Consider the following 19,116-nt stretch of genomic DNA (forward strand, 5'->3'; position numbering starts at 1 on the left):
AAACAGTAAAATTTCCTTAAAATTACCAATTTAGGGGCAGCAACCCAACAATGGGTTGTCTGATTCATCTGCAAATTTTAGAGCAGATAGATCGTGACCTGATAAACAATTTCACCCCCATGTCAGATTTGCTCTAAATGCTTTGGTTTTTGAGTTATAAGCCAAAAACTGTATTTTACCCCTATGTTCTATTTTTAGCCATGGCGGCCATCTTGGTTGGTTGGCCGGGTAATAAAACACAAATTTTAAACTAGATACATCAATGATGATTGTGGCCAAGATTGGTTTAATTTGGCCCAGTAGTTTCAGAGAAGAAGATTTTTGTAAAAGTTAACGCCGGACGCCGGACACCGGACGCCAAGTGATGAGAAAAGCTCACTTGGCCCTTTGGGCCCGGTGAGCTAAAAATGGACGTAGAGACCACAAAACATAATGCCCATAAACTAAGAAGGAAATAAAATTAACATTTGTTGGTGTCGACCATATCACTCCCTCTACATTTTTATCCTTAAGAAATCAAAAAGTTGTGCTGATGTTTTGCTTACACAAGCAGACATAGATATGATTTTTCTGATTCTTATTTTAATATAAATGATAATTTAAATTTAGTTTTAGCTGACATATTTTTCAGGTTATTTCAGATATTGTGCTTAGAAAATTTTATGAAAATTAAACAACTACTAAAAATATGTATAATTTGTTTGTCATGTGAATTTCTAATGTATAGATATCTTGTTTTGACGGACAGGTTCACATTAAATAGTTACAGAATATCAGTCCAGTGCCCACAAATGAAGTTCCTGGTAAAAATACAACCTTTTAAACGAGGTTTGTACTGAGATGAAAATTACCGGTATGTAAAGCTGCTTTAATTCATAGTATATATCCAAATGGTGTTCATTAAACTTTCAAATTATGTTTGATTTTAAGTGATTTTATTAAGTAGTAGATTGTAATGCAAACATGCGACTTCTTGAGAATCCCTATAATAAGAGCTTGCATTTGGCTATCTGATACATATTTCTGTATGCAGCTTTTACAACAATATCAATCATTAAACTCACAATCTAGTTCATTCTTCTAAAATTTCAATAACAAATGCATGCAATTATTTCTATTTCAATCTTATTTGGTTTCTCTTTCAATGCTTATAAGGAGTTCTCTGAAAACCTTAGTTTTTGTTGGTGTTTGTACTAGCATTATATAGAATACCTGCTGTTGTCTGAAAATTGGATGACATTATTTTTATTTGAGTTCTCTTGTGTTGACATTATCATTTTAAATAACGATGTTGGAACCTCCTCATTGTCTACCACCAATCGTCCTCGGAAAAACCAATGTCGACTGTGCTCACTGAAAATATACAAGAGATACCATTAATGCTATGAAAATCATACAAGAATGTTTCTATCCAACTAACACTATGACCTGCTAGTAGACATATGAACTTATGGGTGATTTTTTTAAGTAGGGCTAACCACAAGTTAATAGTGAATCAACATATTTAGAAGATTTCTGAAAATTAGATTGGAATCCTACATTGATTAAAACAAGCCTTGAGAGACAAATATCTAATCCAACACCCAGAAACTTAAAGCCTTGGTAGACAATAAAAAAAAAAGATAAATGATTCAATGAGCAGCAATTTTTGAATGTTAAAAAATAACATTTTGATACATTTCAACCAATTCCATTACAGAATAAACAAGTATTAGCTTTTCAAAAAAGGACTAGCTGTCTCTTAGCTGATGAAAATGGAAAGTTTTCTCGCTTTGTCGATCAATTCATTTAGAATAGCCACGTGCATCAATCAACAAATTTTACCACACACATTATGCAGTAGTATATCATTTAACGTTGTTGTTTACGAAACTCCAAATGAATCGACTATTTATAGATAAAAGTTACCTGTGTACCAATATCATGAATATGCATGATTAATGACCATGCAAAATCTAATTACTAAAATAGAGAGGACAAATCCGATACTCTACGCGATTGAAGACAATTATTAGGTTTAGATTGTCCTAACCAATCAATAAACTTTGATTATTCACGTCTTGTATTATCTTCCAATCAGGTAGTAAGAAGCATTCACGCACTGACTGTCCATCATTCAATTCTTAATATATTGTCTACGAGGAGACGATAATCATACTAGTCAAATGTATCTGTTTTAGTGTATGTTCATTTGTGTAAATATGTCTTTTGATTGAGTTAAGTCATTTCAATTGGTATTTTATAGCGTGTCTTTTTATGTTGTGATGTTACACTATTGTTCTAAGTAAGGGTGCAGCTTTGTGCAGACTGCCTCATAAAATTTAAACATTCAGGCATTTCCTATTTGGCTAAAACAAATCAAAACATTAAGGCATTTACCTGTTTGACTGAGCCAGATCAAAACATTCCACATTTGTAGGATTTCTTTGGATAGTTTCTTTAAACAGCTTGGTATAGTAATCTAGATCCCAGTTATCAAAGGCTAAACCTGAAATATATACAGGTAATATGCATTCTATATAGTAAACCTGAAATATATACAGGTAATATGCATTCTATATGGTAAAGCCGAAATATATACAGGTTATATGCATTCTATATGGTAAACCTGAAATATATACAGGAAATGTGCATTCTATATGGTAAACCTGAAATATATAACAACAACAACAACAACAACAACAACAACAACAACAATACTTTATTTTAAGAGGGTTACACAGTTAGCTATATAACTAATCTTCCCTGAGGCCCTCGTAATGAAAAATCAAACAAAACACAAACATACACTAGTACATTGCATACATACATTAGCATAAAAAGTCAAGTGTGATAATAATGTTCAATACAACTTGATAAAATGTGATGAAAAAATAAACATGATGACATGATCAGTTTCAATATTATTTATACAGCTAGGTTGATTTCAATAAATGATCTGTTATTTTGTATTTGAAAGAATTAATATTTGTAATATTTCTTAACGGTATTGGCAAATTATTCCACAAGAATGGTCCAGAATACATAAAAGATTTTTTGAATAATTCTGTTTTTGGTTTAGGGAGTATGAGGTTTCCTTGAACAGCATTTCTCAAAGGGTACGGATTTCTGTCTGAAACATAATGAAACTTGTTAGTAAGATATGATGGGGCATCATTATTAATACACTTAAATGTCATCACTAACTTATGATATTTTATTCTCTGTTCAACTGTCATCCAGTTTAAGTGTTTGAATAAGGGTGCAGAAGGAGCGAATGGGTCTGTTTCTAGTATTAATCTAGCAGCCCTCTTTTGTAATTTTAATATCCTTTTTAAACCCTCACTGCTACAACTACTCCACACTATACAACAATAATCAATAAGTGGCAAGATATAACCATTATAGAATAATTTTCTGCAGTCTAGATTTAGAAATTTTTTAATCTTTAATAGTAGATATAGTCTAGATGATATTTTTGAGCAGATCAAGTCAATTTGGGTTGTCCATGTGAGGGAAGGGTCAATTTTAATGCCTAAAAGACTTTCGCATGTGGAAGATTGTATCACTTGATTGTTAATAGTTAAACAACTATATACAGGTAATATGCATTCTATATGGTAAACCGGAAATATATACAGGTAATATGCATTCTATATGGTAAACCTGAAATATATACAAATTATATGCATTCTATATAGTAAACCTGAAATATATACAGGTTATATGCATTCTATATAGTAAACCTGAAATATATACAGGTAATATGCATTCTAAATGGTAAACCCGAAATATATACAGGTAATATGCATTCTATATGGTAAACCCGAAATATATACAGGAAATGTGCATTCTATATGGTAAACCTGAAATATATACAGGTTATATGCATTCTATATGGTAAACTCGAAATATATACAGGTTATATGCATTCTATATGGTAAACCTGAAATATATACAGGTAATATTCATACTAAATGGTAAACTTGAAATATATAGAGAATAATACATGGCAAAATCCGTATCATATGTCGTATCATCCCGAGACATCAATATCAGCCCAAGGGCCTTTAGGCCCGAGGGATGATATTGGTCGAGGGTGATACGGCATGTGATACGGATTTTGCCATGTATTATACGCTTTATCATATGTTTTTACAGAAGAGTATTATATGAACTGTTTTCTGGTTCATAGCACTGGGTTACCTTCAGTTCTACTTTTGTCTTGTTTTAAAGGCCTTAAAAAAGAACTGCTCAATTACTAATCCGAAGCACCTTGGTTAACTTACAATTTACGTGCTGTTGTTTTAAAAATATTTTGTTTATTTTTGTATTTTTTATAGTTGCATTTAGTGTGCCAAAAATTAAGAAAAAAAAATTGACGTTCTTGACGTCACATACAATATGAAAACGACGTTCGTGACGTCACATACCAAACAATGACGTCATAAAAAAAATTGAGGAAAATTTTTCATAAGCAAAAAAAACAAAAACTGACTTTATGTAAAAAAAAAAAAAAAAAAAAAAGTAGGGGTGTGATAAAGGGTAGGGGTGCGATAAAGGGTATGCGATAAAGGGTAGGGGTGTGATAAAGGGTATGCGATAAAGGGTGCGCATCAAAGTTGCGCGATATGGCCAAACAGCAGGCTATTTATCACATATGCAAAACTACTGTATTTACTACTAAACATATGATAAATACAGGTAATATGCATTCTATATGGTAAACCTGAAATATATACAGGTTACATTAATTCTACATGGTAAACCTGAAATATATACAGGTAATATGCATTCTATATGGTAACCTGAAATATATACAGTTATCATATATTTAGTACAAAATACAGCTATTTTGTATATCTAATAAAGGTTCTTTTTTCCAGTCTGTATCACCTACCCTGTATCGCATACCCCGTATCGCATGGCTAAACCCGTATCGCATACCCCGTATCGCATGGTAAAACCCGTATCGCATACCTCTTTTTTTTTTCTTTTTTTTTTTTAAACTTAAGTCAGTTCTTTTGGGTTTTTTTTGCTTTTAAAAGAATTGTTTTTCTATTAAAAAAAAAAAAAAAAAAAAAAAAAAAAAAAATATTAAAAAAAAAAAAAGATTTTTTTTCTAAAAATAGGTCAATTTTTGGAATGACATCATTGTTTGGTATGTAACGTCACGAACATCAAGTTTTCATATTGTATGTGACGTCACGAACATCAAGTTTTTACAACAATTTTTTTGGCACACTAAACAACTGAAATGCAACTATAAAAAATACAAAACACTCAATAATACAATAATAAACAAAGTATTTTCAAAACAACAGATTGTAAGGTAACCTAGGTGCTTCGTATAAATAATTGAGCAGTTATTTTAAAGCTATGAAACAAGACAAAAGCAGAACTGAAGGTAACCCAGTGCTATGGATCAGAAAACAGTTCATATAATATAAAACTCTTCTGTTGAAATATATGATAAAGCGTATAATACATGGCAAAATCCATATCACATGCCGTATCACCCTCGACCAATATCATCCCTCGGGCCTAAAGGCCCTCGGGCTGATATTGATGTCTCGGGATGATACGACATATGATACGGATTTTGCCATGTATTATTCTCTATGTAATATGCATTCTATATGGTAAACCTGAAATATATACAGGTTACATAAATTCTACATGGTAAACCTGAAATATATACAAATTATATGCATTCCATATGGTAAACCTATAATATATACAGGTAATATGCATTCTACATGGTAAATGTGAAATATAGATAGTATATGCAATCTACATGGTAAATGTGAAATATATGCATATTATATGCATTCTACGTGGTAAATGAATAATATACATATTAAAAGCATTTCATATGGTAAACATGAGCTTGTTTTACTGTCACTCTTTACCATTGTTTTTTTTTAATCATAATTGCAGTTCGACCCTTTGTTCTATTTTTAGTTACGATGCCCATTTTGGTTGATCTAACAGGACTACAATCACAATTAAATAAATGACATGGTAGTTATATATAGTATATACAAAATGATGACCTGCTTTCAGCATTATAAAGGCACATAAATCAAGAATGGTAAAAGTGATGCAACCCACATTTCTTTATCATACTTGATCTGCGGTTTTTTTTGGTAACAAGCATTGTGTAAAAATTTCATAGCATTTGGTTGATGCAAATTCAAGGAAGGGAACAGAAGTACATCATAACTTACAAGACATGCTATCACCCACCCACACATATTTATTTCTGTATTTTACTCTTGTAACAATTAATTGTTGATAATACCTCTTACTTGACGCTAAATCAAGATATTGTCTGTCTCAACTGAAAAAATAATCACTGAGTTGATGAGAAAACTGTGAAAAGTCAACGCCTCCTTCTTAACCTAGTCTGAAACTGTTTATGGTCCGTCTTTCAATTAACACTTTAAATGTACGCATGTGATACAGCTAATAAATTGATTTACTTCCTCAAGATTCTTTAATGGGCAAGCCTCAAACCAGTTTATCAAGTTACTCTTGACGATGGGAAATACAGACTCTTGTCGCTATATTGCAGGTCAGAAAAAAAACTTTTTTAATTTAAATTGTCATCATTTGTTCTTACATATTTTGAATTCTTCTTTAACATTGTAACATGGATTTTAAGAGGGTTTGTTCTCCAGGAGAAAATCAGGCTACAAACAAAATCAAAGCGCGAAAGCGCTGTAAAGGCAGTTAATTACAGGTTGTGTGTATTTCTAGTCCAGTTATACCATTATCTTCCATAGAACAGAGGTGGTTTGTAGAATTTAAGATTCAGAGTTCTTTTGTACCTAGTTCACCTATATCTATAGTCTATGTTTACAGTATATTTTATGTGCCTCCCATGAAATGCATTTTTAGCCATGGCCTTGTCAGTTTGCTTTAAATTTATGAGTTTGACTGTCCCTTTGGTGTCTTTCGTCCCTCTTCTTTAGACATATAAGAACTTTTCCTTTTCAATATAAATAGACTATTCGTAATTATTGATTGTATACACATATTCTACGACTCTCATAAAAAATAGTTCACAAAGATTGACTAGTCTCTGTACTGTGTTTATAGCAAGAACATCAAGTAACATAATGGTAAATGTACATAGTAACATGTCAACTTTTTTGATGACCATACCTGGCAACTGTCAGTATTTGCAGAGTATTTCCCCCATCGAGCTCAAGGCTCCCAAATGGAAATTTTGTAAGAGCAATTTTGTCGACTATTTTAAAGAAAACAATTAATTCAACAATGGCTATGAGCTTGTTAATGCACGAAGAAGCCAAAAACCACATTAGAATATATTTGAAGGGAATCCATGACAAATCGTCCCACTTTAAAAACAAGAGTGCACACACTGAAATGTCTCGCCTTCTTTACTAATCATTGATATTATGTTGATTATTCTCATAATAAAGCTTTATTACAACTGTCACATAATCTTAACATAAACCAAGAAAACTAAACATTGACAATTGAACCATGAAAATGAGGTCAAGGTTAGATAAACCATGCCAGGTAGGCAAGTACAGCTAACAATTCTTCCATACAACAAATAAAATTGACTTATTGCTTATAGTTTAAGAAAAACAGACCAAAACACAAAAGCTTAACACTGAGCAATGAATTGTAAAAAATGAGATCAAGGTCAAATAAAACCTGCGCGACTGACATGTAGATCATGAAATATTTCCATACACCAAATATAGTTGACCTATTGCATATAGTATTAGAAAAAAAGGCCAAAACTCAAAAACGTAACTTTGACCACTGAACCATGAAAATGAGGTCAAGGTCATATGAAACCTGCCAGGTAGACCTGTACACCTTACAACCATTCTATACACAAAATATAGAAGACCTATTGCAAACAGTATAAGAAAAACAGACCAAAACACAAAACTTAACTATAACCACTAAACCATGAAAATGAGGTCAAGGTCAGATGACACCTGCCAGTTGGACATGTACACCTTACAGTGCTTCCATACACCGAATTTACTAGACCTATTGCTAATAGTATCTCAGATATGGACTTGACCACCAAAACTTAACCTTGTTCGCTGATCCATGAAATGAGGTCGAGGTCAAGTGAAAACTGTCTGACGGGCAAGAGGACCTTGCAAGCTACGCACATACCAAATATAGTTATCCTATTACTTTTAATAAGAGAGAATTTAACATTACAAAAAATTTAACTTTTTTTTTCAAGTAGTCACTGAACCATGCAAATGAGGTCAAGGACATTGGACATGTGACTGACGGAAACTTCATAACATGAGGCAACCATATATACAAAGTATGAAGCATCCAGGTCTCCCACCTTCTAAAATATAAAGCTTTTAAGAACTGAGCTAACATCGCCGCCGCCCCCGGATCACTATCCCTATGTCGAGCTTTCTGCGACAAAAGTTGCAGGCTCGACAAAAAAACTGCCCCAACCTGGATTACCAAATCGCCCCCCACTTGTGAACCGTGTTAAATCCCGTTAATATTACCCCTGCCAACTGGTCCCACCTAATGGAAATCGGTGAAATCTAGATAAATATATTAATAACCAGGATGAATTTAGTAATGCCAACTCACCCCACTTATGGAAAAAGATGTTATCCCATGGAATATAAGTTCAATTCCATATATTGCATTATGATACATTTAACAGGTTTCTTTTCAATTGTTATGCAAATAACTTAGAGCTTCAAAACTTAGTTATTCTTTAACAATCAGGGTTTTTTTAGAATTATAATTTCAGTATATATCAATAATAGTAAGTAAATTAATTTTCGGTTTGTTTGTATTCTGTGTACATTAGTTTTCATTAAAGTGGTGCGAGTTTTTATTTTTAATTATATATATATTATTAATCTAAATATTACCGTTTTTTTATAAGTAGGGCAAGTTGGCAGGAGTAATATTAAACATGATTTAACCAATTTCACATGTGGGGCGATTTGATAAATCAGTTTGTGGCGTTTTTTTAAAAAGTGGGGCGATTAGCCAGTGGGGCGACTTGTCCTGCTTCCATTTGAAGGCCCCCTTGAAGGTTATGTATGACTATATGAACCATCTTTCATGTAAAACCCCCATGTGCATTTTGAAAAGTTGGCAGATATGTTTCTAACTCCAGGCAAAATCTACTGGTATGAATGAAAAAGAAGTTTTCAATTAAGGCTCTGTGGCCATAACAGCTGTCTCATTAGCATTTTAACCACTTCCAATATTTGCAAATAAAACAATAGAAGAAAATTATTCAACGCAAAAACAAAACTTACTTGTATTTAAGGAAATATGAAATTCTCTTTACGGTATGAGTTTTTCTCATTGTTTGAGATTGTACAGTAGTACATGTACCTGTAACTGCTTATACCAATTTCTTATTCACTTTTGCTTGATTAACTCACTAAATATCATATACATTGTACCACATCTCCTTATTTTTATAAGCATTCCAATAACATGAACAATTGTAATTCAATTCTATATACCAAAGCAAAATGATCTGCACCACTTTCATTCACTAGTATGCATCTTTTGGCAAAATACAAGTTCTTAAATGACACAATATATATTTATTGATAAAAAAAATAAAATTTAGTATACAACTCTATAAACAGGTATAAAAAAACACAGCTGTGTCATAACTTGTGAAATCTGTGCTGAAAACACAAACATTGATGGTATTTGATTAATTCCATATGTGAAGCTCAACATTAGCTCGTCAGTTGGTGGTGGACAGTTATAGTTCCTTTCTGCAGGCTAGGATGAATGACTTTTCAGGAAAACCAATTTCACAAATCAAAACTTTCCTCTAGATTTCTCCTACAATATTCATCCAGTTTATTTCTTTTGTTTTAATTGGACACCGTCCTGATTTTTAATTTTGCAAACCATTCAGTCTCTTGCTTGCAAATGGTGCATGAAATTAGGATGGGTATGGCAGTAGACAAGTGTCTTTAAAGTGGGTTTGTGCCCTGAAAAAAAGTTTTATAACTTAATTTTTTTGAAACTTGTGCAACACACATACCTAAATAACTATAATATAGAAGAGAGCAGCATTCGTGTCCGATGTTTTGTTCTAGTCCAAATAATTATGACGTTTGGCAAGGCTATTTTTATTTTTTTTCTGGGACGCCTTCCTACAAGCAATAAAAATTTCTTGTCAAAATTAGGTTTCAAAGTTCCCCCCAAAATTTGCTCTCAAACTCCAGACGTAAAAAATGGCTTCGGCGTTATGACGTCGTAGGAAGGCGTCCCAGAAAAAAATTAAAATAGCCTTGCCAGACGTCATAATTATTTGGACTAGTTTTGTTCCTGTTTACATTGTCATTGATATTTTTTTCAGAAAGCCTGAGGCATAGCTCATGAATTCCTGTCATTACATCCTAAATTAACATAATTACTGCTAGCTAGCTAGAATAATTATCAGTATGATATACGTACACTATCATTGTACATCCCAAGTCTTCAGTATATATAATTGTTGCATTCATTCACTCCTGTGTTCAGTCGTTCAAAAATATTTAAACATCAACAAATGAACTTTAATAAGGACAAGAAAACACTAGAAAAGATACGTACATACAACCCGTGTTTAAGTGTATTTGAGAGAAATATATCGGGTTAAACGATTTATAAAGGAGAAATATATCTGGTTAAACGATGTATAAAGGAGGAAAAATTGTAGATATTGCATTACGATGCTTTCTACCTAATAGCACGTGGATATGTTTACATATTTAGACTTGACCCAGTATGACCCGTACCTTGTAGGTCACCGCCGTCGACTAGACTACAGTCGTGTATAAGACAACAAAAAGCTTAAGCCTGTACTATTTGTGTGAAGTAAATGTGTTTGTTCTGTACATTTAAATTGTTTTACCTGATAGCAAGGACGTAATTCTATCCGTTTCCTTCTCAATTCACTTTGTCAAATTCTTCGAGCTTCTTCGAAACATACGTATTACTGCGCCGGAAGTGAGAAAAATATGAGAAATCCTCGTAAAATAATGCTATTTTCAATTTTGTGGAATCCATTTTGTTATATTTATTATACAAAGATAAAAAAAAGTTACGATTAATTATGAATTTGATATCATTATACGGAACGTTTGTGGACTATTTTTTCCATAGCTGTAAAACGGTCATTTTGGCGGGAAATCATGTACACATACACACGTAGATTGGCTGGTACCCGATCGTAATGTTACACATCACATACACAAAAAGCTAGTACACGGAACGTAGTACCGGGAACCAGGATAATACGTAGACAACATACATAACTAATACCGAAATTGAAAACGCTTTACAGTTTCTCGTTCATAAACCGAATTCCGCTTTGAATTATAGAAGATGCAATATTAATCATGTTCAGTCGACTTTTCATTGTTATATCAACGTCTGAACTAATTAAAGAATCTTTAAAAGATGTCAGATAACACTCGAAATTGACCCGACCTCTTTCCGCACGGAATACACATAATGATAGTTTGTAGTCAGGTTGACTGCTTATAATGCAAAATACACACTCATAACAAGTTCTATAAAACAAACAAAACACACTGATCGTTTCTTTAGTCCCCAATGTAAATGAAAGAAATAAAAACCATATCATACCATAAAAAGAAGAGGAAAAATTCGAACATTTCCGGATCTATTTCTGGCCAAAAGACCCCCTGCAAAGATTGCGTATGAAAAGATGAACCTCATGACTTAAAAGTCAGGCCTTAAAGCACTGCCTTTAAAAAGTATTCCATACCCGTTTTAAAATGAAGTACAAGTTTAACAAGTTTAACAAATAAAGAAACTACATTTACATACCCCTCCTTTCAAATAATTTTTTGAAAATCACAAATGATGTTCAAATTCTTTAAAAGATATATTACAAACATGACAAATGTAAGTGATGGTTAAGGCAATAGGTGTTTGTGAATTAGAACTTAATTTTTCACAGTTTATAAACTTGAGGTTAAAGACATGAATATTCAGGTGATGAATATTCAGTTGCAGATCCAGGATTTTGAAAAACAGGGAAGGGGGGACATTACAAGCCAATTTTGGGATTTTAAAATACTTGTAAAAAGTCTAGGAATTTATCATAAATGAGGCCCAAACAAAGGAGGACCAAAATCCACCTCTGATACTAACTTATGAATATCAAAATAAAAAGACACCTGAAAATCAATTTTTGTAAATAAATCTGAAATAAATATCCAATTTGAATCACTTTATGTCACTGACCAAGAACATATGGATTAGTTACAAACATTTTGGGACAATATTGCTATATTGAAACTTGTTATTTCTTTTTGTCTGCTATAACATAATTACTGATCACCACAGATATTTAATTCAATAAAGTAGATTCTCTATGGATCATATAAGTAAGATTACCTCTAGTTTTAGAAAAGGATATTTATTCAATTGTATGCCAAGTGATGGCTACTGGGTATGCCAAATAATGGACTACAGCGTAAGCCAAGAGATGGCAAAAGCTCAACTGACCACAACATATAAACTACTCATTTCTACATCAGCTCCCATATCTTCCCACCTACATTGGCTCCCTAAAACCTCTCTTAACACCATATTTTTCTATATTGGCTCCCTAAAATCTCTCTTCACACCATATATATATTTCTATATTGGCTCTCTAAAACCTCTTTTTACACCATATCACCTACCCATTTCTATACTGGCTCCCTTAAACCTCTCTTGTTATCATATAACCTATCTACACACCATATAACCTCTCTACACACCATATAACCTCTCTACACACCATATAACCTCTCTACACACCATATAACCTCTCTACACACCATATTACCTCTCTACACACCATATAACCTACCCATATCTACATTGGCTCCCTACACCTTCTCTTCACACCATATAACCTACCCATTTCTACATACACCTTATCGCTATTTAGTCCATTCCTGGAAAAACAGTCATTTATACAACTTCCTGTTTAGGTCATGCGGGCCAAAAATGGAGATCATCAGCAGTGAGCTCAGGGAGGAAAAACTTTAGAAAGTGATCATCAAGAAACTTTGATATAGTATGATCCACTTTTTTCAAAATTAAAATTGAAGTAAAAAAATATTCTGTTTGAAGTATTTACGGTAGTTTAAACAGGTCTCATGAAAAAGAATTATGCATGGTGAATTGTTTAAACAGGGTCCCAGATAGCTTCGACTGGATGAAAAAGTTGTGTAATTTTAAAACTTATCTGGAATGGACTAAATAGCGATTAGGTGTATTGGCTAGCTTAAACCTCTCTTCACACCATATAACCTATCTACACACCATATAGCCTCTCTTTACACCATATAACCTACCCATTTCTATACTGGCTCCCTAAAACCTTTCTTCACACCATATAACCTAACCATTTCTATATTGACTCCCTTAAACCTCTCTTCACACCATATAACTTACCCATTTATATACTGGCTCCCAAAAACCTCTCTTCCCACCATATAACCTACCCATTTATATACTGGCTCCCTAAACCCTCTCTTCACACCATATAACCTACCCATTTCTATATTAGCTTTTTCTAAAGCTTCTCTTCACATCATAACCTACCCATTTTTAACTTGACTCCCTAAAACCTCTCTTCCCACCATATAACCTACCCATTTCTATATCTGCTCCCTATAGCCTCTCTTTACACCATATAACCTACCCATTTCTATATCGGCTCCCTAAAACCTCTCTTCACACCATATAACCTACCCATTTCTATATTAGCTTTTTCTAAAGCTTCTCTTCACACCATTCAACCTACCCGTTTCTATATTGACTCCCTAAAACCTCTCTTCCCACCATATAACCTACCCATTTCTATATTGGCTCCCTAAAACCTCTCTTCACACCATATAACCTACCCATTTCTATATTGGCTCCCTAAAACTTCTCTTCACACTATATTGGCTCCCTTAAACCTCTCTTCACACCATACATGCCATACAACCTACCCATTTCTATATTGGCTCCCTAAAACCTCTCTTCACACCATATAACCTACCCCTTTCTATATTGGCTCCCTAAAACCTCTCTTCACATCATAACCTACCCATTTCTAACTTGGCTCCCTAAAACCTCTCTTCACACCATTTCTATATTGGCTCCCTAAAACCTCTCTTCACACTGTATTACCTACCAATTTCTACACTGGCTCCCTAAAACCTATCTTCACACCATATAACAGACCCATTTCTATATTGGCTCCCTCAAACCTCTCTTCACACCATATAACCTACCCATTTCTATATTAGCTTTTTCTAAAGCTTCTCTTCCCTCCTTCATCACATCAACTTCATAGATGTCCTCTGTTTTGTGTTCTAAATTAAAGCCATCTACAGGACTGCTGTATCTGCATTCTGTCATTCTATCGTGTAATGTGTTTACAATAGCACTCTCAGAATCAGCATTCAGGTCAAAGGTTGATTCAAACTGAAGAAGGTAGCGTGTGGAGTATTCTAATCTAGTTACCATCTTTAAACCAGCTGACTTACACATTGAAACAGCATTTGTTGAGAAAGGGGTCGAGAAATTCAATCTGCAGAAAAAATTATCTTGATTACTGTCTGACAATGTATAATTTTGTAGGAAGATGCGTCACTATACCCAGAAACATTATTCTGGCTGCTACAACAAGTCTGCAATAACTATTAATTTGTGTGTGTTTAACTATCAAGCCACTAATATTAACTTTCATTACTTAAGTCTGATCTTTATATTAACTCCTATTCAGTAATTCTATTTATTTTATTTATATATATATATATACAATGCAGTTTATGAAGTTGTTGTTTCTCAGTCACATGTGGGGAGACATCAAACCGGAGGTATAATTTCCAGCCTCCTAAATGTTACTTATATCAAACAGGCTACAATTATCCCTAGAGTTGAACATGTATTCTATTTGATGGGGTATATATTTTGCCATTTGAATGATGTTTTAATATTTTTTTTCAATCAGAGATGTACTTTTAAACCAATGGTGAATGATTCCTAGATGAAAATCATTTTCTGAGCATTCGTTTCAACCTTAGACTAAAACACAAGAATTAAACATTGGTTTTCAAAGATACATTCTTGCCTTTATGCATTTCTACTTTTGTTTATTGGTTTTTATTCCAGAACAACAAAAGCAATTTTTTTAGGTAGATGATAGGTTTATATATTTTGAGATAGAATTTTCTCTTTCTTTTCCAAAATGAAGATTTTTTTATGCTATTTTCAAAAATATAATAAAAATTGTTTGATAAACGATCATATTTTTATATAAATATCTGTGAAAGTTAACATCCATATATATTTTTTTGTCTTTAATACCTTACCTTGGACCAATCTCTACAAGTAAACATTTGGTTGAATCTTCTGTTTTAAGATATGGCTTCCTTGAAAGTGACGTCTTTTGAAATGGTGTCTCTAAAATCCACATTAGTTTACTTTCTTCTTCAAATTCCAAACCTGTTATTAATATATATTTATCATTAAGTTTTCAAACATTCAATGTTTATATGTTCAGTAGCAAGAAAGATAATGTTAATTCCTTCGTACTTACAATATTATACTCTGTGTTATAGAAAACAAGCTATTATTAAGGAGGTCTTAGGAAAAATAGTAAAACCTCTTTACTATTTACCAAGTCTAGAAAAACAAATTGTATAAAGAGAAATGCAGAAATTTTAACTTTGATAGACTATGTTCTCCTTTTCTGCTTTTTAAGCCTTTATTTAATTGTTTATTGTCCTGTCATATCGCCATGCTTTAATGGAATCCTTGGGTTCAATGAAAATCTTAATAAAAATCAGAAATAGTAAATGTTTTGATTGAGAATGAAGGATTAGACACATTTTTCTAGAGCTGACTCACAAACTACATTTTATAATTTTGTTCTGACTGTTTGAGAGTTTATCATTTACATAAATGTCTTATATATGGCCATCAATTTATCTGACTTTGTAAACTTTCCACTGACCAGTACTATCAACATTTCTCTGATTCAATCCTTGACATACTTATTGACCTTCCACAATCACCTTGACTTGTGCTAAAGACATTACCATATGCCAATGTGATACAGTTGTACTAGAGAGTTTGAATAAAGGGCATTCAAAATCGATGTTAAACTGACATTTGGCACAGTGAGTTTTGATATGCATTCTCCAAGTATTTATTAGAATTATGACTGTTCAAAGATATTTTAGTTTCATTTTGTCATGTTTGCATATTAAAACCATTTTGTTATTCCAGCACTTCTCAGAAAGTAAGCACAAACTTACAAATGATATGATTGTATGCATCCTTTAATTTATAGACCTATAAGTTAGCTTCTAGTTGAAGGTTCCAAGTAGTAAATAGAAATGATATAGAAGTAAATAGAGTCTGCAACAGTCTGCAACAGTCTGCAACAGTCTTCAACTGCTTCAATACATTAAGGTAGATTTTACTTGCTTTTCTAAATAGCAGGTCTGCTCTGACTTACCCATTATGGCTTGTACATATTAATCTATAGACAATGGTCATTTCTATAATATCATGTATATGGGGGAAAATGGCACTGGCTATGGTTTCAAAAAAAAATTCAGTCCATACAATTTTTTTGCTGGAAAAATAATTTAAAATATATCTACAGCGTAACCCGTCTTATCCAACACACTTGGGGACCAGATAAAGTTGGATTAAGCAGGGTGTCTGAATACTAAGGTTTATTTTGCAAGAATATGCATATTTGGGGACTATGCAAATGTGTTGGTTAAAGCAGGTTATTGGATACTCAGGTGTCAGATTAAGCAGGTTACACTGTATATCAGGCCATAATAAATAATAAGTTTGTTTGCCCAAACGCTACCTACCCAGAAAAAAGCTCCCTACTCAAACTCTTGTATTGCCCTGATTTGAAGTTTTTTTTTAATCAAATAGGCATGAAGACTAATAAACATCTGATACTTCAATTTCTTTTTTTGAAAAAAAAAAAAAAGAAAATGCCTTACCCACTGTCACAACCTTTGAGTAGGGTTTTGGGCAAACCAAAATATTTTTAAGTGTGGCCTCATTTGTGTATATATTTGTATTTGTGTTTATGTATATACTTTACCATCATCTTCGTCAATATCCACATAGAAACACTGCTCCATTTTTAAGTCCTTTAGATTTTCTCTCAAGATGTTTTGTATTTTTGTTTGAGCCACATGGTAGAAACGTCCTGTACATGGTGATTCTCTGTAATACTTCACTACAACCATTCTCCAATCTAAAATAAACAAAATAGGGTTTGATTTTTTTTGTAAAACTTTAAGTTAAAGTCATATGAAAAATGTGACCAGTAAAAAAATGTTTTTCCAATTCTTGAACCAATGCATACAAACATCATAAACTTAGTCTTCTGTGCATGATTTTATCATTTTTTTGGCATAAATTTCATTAAATCGGTCAGTGTCGTTGTGAAAATATGGCAGGTTATTAAAGATTTGAAGCCGAAGTTTTACGATTGTCACCTGTTTGTCATGATCAACAATCAACAAAAAAGCATGGATATTGAGCACGTGTTTAACATGTACAATCCGATAGTTTATTTTAAGGACATGCATATTAGTTTACACTTTACAAGTACAGTTTTGAACACATGTGAATAGAACAGATTGCTTGTCATTATAACTTTCAAATAATTTTCATTCATTAAAACTTTAGATTAATTAAATGGTTTACGTTGTCACGGTTGGGTATGAGGTAATTGTAAGCAGTAAAAGTAAAATCTAATTAAAATATTGGTCCCCGATTTCGTTATACTATACACATATTTTAATTAGAATGTAAAAGTTATGATCACAGACACACAGCGTAGTTACGAATCGACCAGATACAAAGCGACCATGTTACAAAACGACTATAGCATTCATTTTTTTTTAAAGTTGGAGGCTATTGCCAGCGGGCGATTAGTCTTGCTTCCGTTGAGGACTTTTTTAATCACGCATTCTAATTAAATGAGATGAAAGTTAAAGCAGGTTTGTTATTGTTCTATGTGTCCCTTGCTGAGTGCAGAGAGTGTCGGAGATTTTTGTTTTTGATTTTGTTTTTTGTTTTACCACATCAACAGCCATGACAGACTTACCGAAATATGTGAAGGCAAACGTCGACTAGAAAAATGTTTAACCAAAAATATATGTTACCTGATCTTATCTCAAAACATTTATAGTATGATACTACTTTTTAAGGAAAACAAAATTTAACACGTGAAAATTACCCGCTGATTTTCAATTACGTGTTTTTTAAAGTGAAGAGTCAAACATGGTACAACCAAATACCGAAGAAAGTTTTCAGTCCACAATGAAACGTACGTAAAAATTGTGTACATGTAACGATCCAACATATAATCAAAAAAGATTATTGTTGACTTCTGAATATACAGACGTTTCATAAATGTCACTATGTCAACATATATTTGTTCCACCTAACAGAAGTTCCAGTGGAAACTTTATTATAAACAATGTCATAATACCTCAGTACCTGTTGGAACAAATATTCTATACTATTTATTCCGTTAGGAACATCTACTGTAATATTTATTTTTGTGGAAATAATATTCCACAATATTTTTTCCATTTGGAACTTTCATTATGAAGGAACTTCTATTCCGTGACAACACCAATAGAATTATAAAATGCTGTAAATTTTCTTACGTGTTTTTTATGCCATTACTATATGTAAGCAAAAATCATGACTATTGCCTATATATATTGCCTATTGTAAAAAAAAAGTTCTGTACAAATAACAATTTGTACAAAATTTGATGAAAATCACTTATAACTTGAACAGTATTTTATGATATATATTTTGATGAAAAAGGCATAGATACACACAATGACAGAATTGCTGACTACATAATTCACCATACTTATCAAATACTAAAATAATTATGTATCTTTCGTGTGAGATGGCATCAGGAATGCATCACAATATCTTTTGACTTTCACATTTTTACATTTAAAAGTTCCCGCCTATGCATTTATATGAAAGAAATCCCTGACAATCTATCTTTTAAAGGCTGAATATGCATAATGACATTAACCCCAAACTACAAGTTGT

The 19,116-nt window shown here is 32.6% G+C and overlaps 1 protein-coding gene across 1 annotated transcript in view; it reads right to left on the bottom strand.

The window, feature by feature from the left end:
• LOC134697277 (phosphoribosylformylglycinamidine synthase-like) overlaps positions 1-18,293 on the bottom strand; it is a gene marked incomplete at its 3' end in the record, with an annotated part of 49,015 nt that extends 30,722 nt beyond the window's left edge. The window contains exons 1-6 of the mRNA XM_063559450.1: positions 18,201-18,293; positions 17,129-17,284; positions 15,366-15,498; positions 14,283-14,581; positions 2,380-2,488; positions 1,213-1,353 (exon numbers count right to left, since the gene is read on the bottom strand). Of these exons, the coding sequence (XP_063415520.1) occupies positions 1,213-1,353; positions 2,380-2,488; positions 14,283-14,581; positions 15,366-15,498; positions 17,129-17,276 (830 nt within the window). The remainder of the gene's footprint in view (positions 1-1,212; positions 1,354-2,379; positions 2,489-14,282; positions 14,582-15,365; positions 15,499-17,128; positions 17,285-18,200) is intronic.
• Positions 18,294-19,116: the final 823 nt, after the last annotated feature.

Source organism: Mytilus trossulus, chromosome 14 (genome assembly GCF_036588685.1).
Source record: "Mytilus trossulus isolate FHL-02 chromosome 14, PNRI_Mtr1.1.1.hap1, whole genome shotgun sequence".
Classification (NCBI taxonomy): Eukaryota; Metazoa; Mollusca; class Bivalvia; order Mytilida; family Mytilidae; genus Mytilus; species Mytilus trossulus.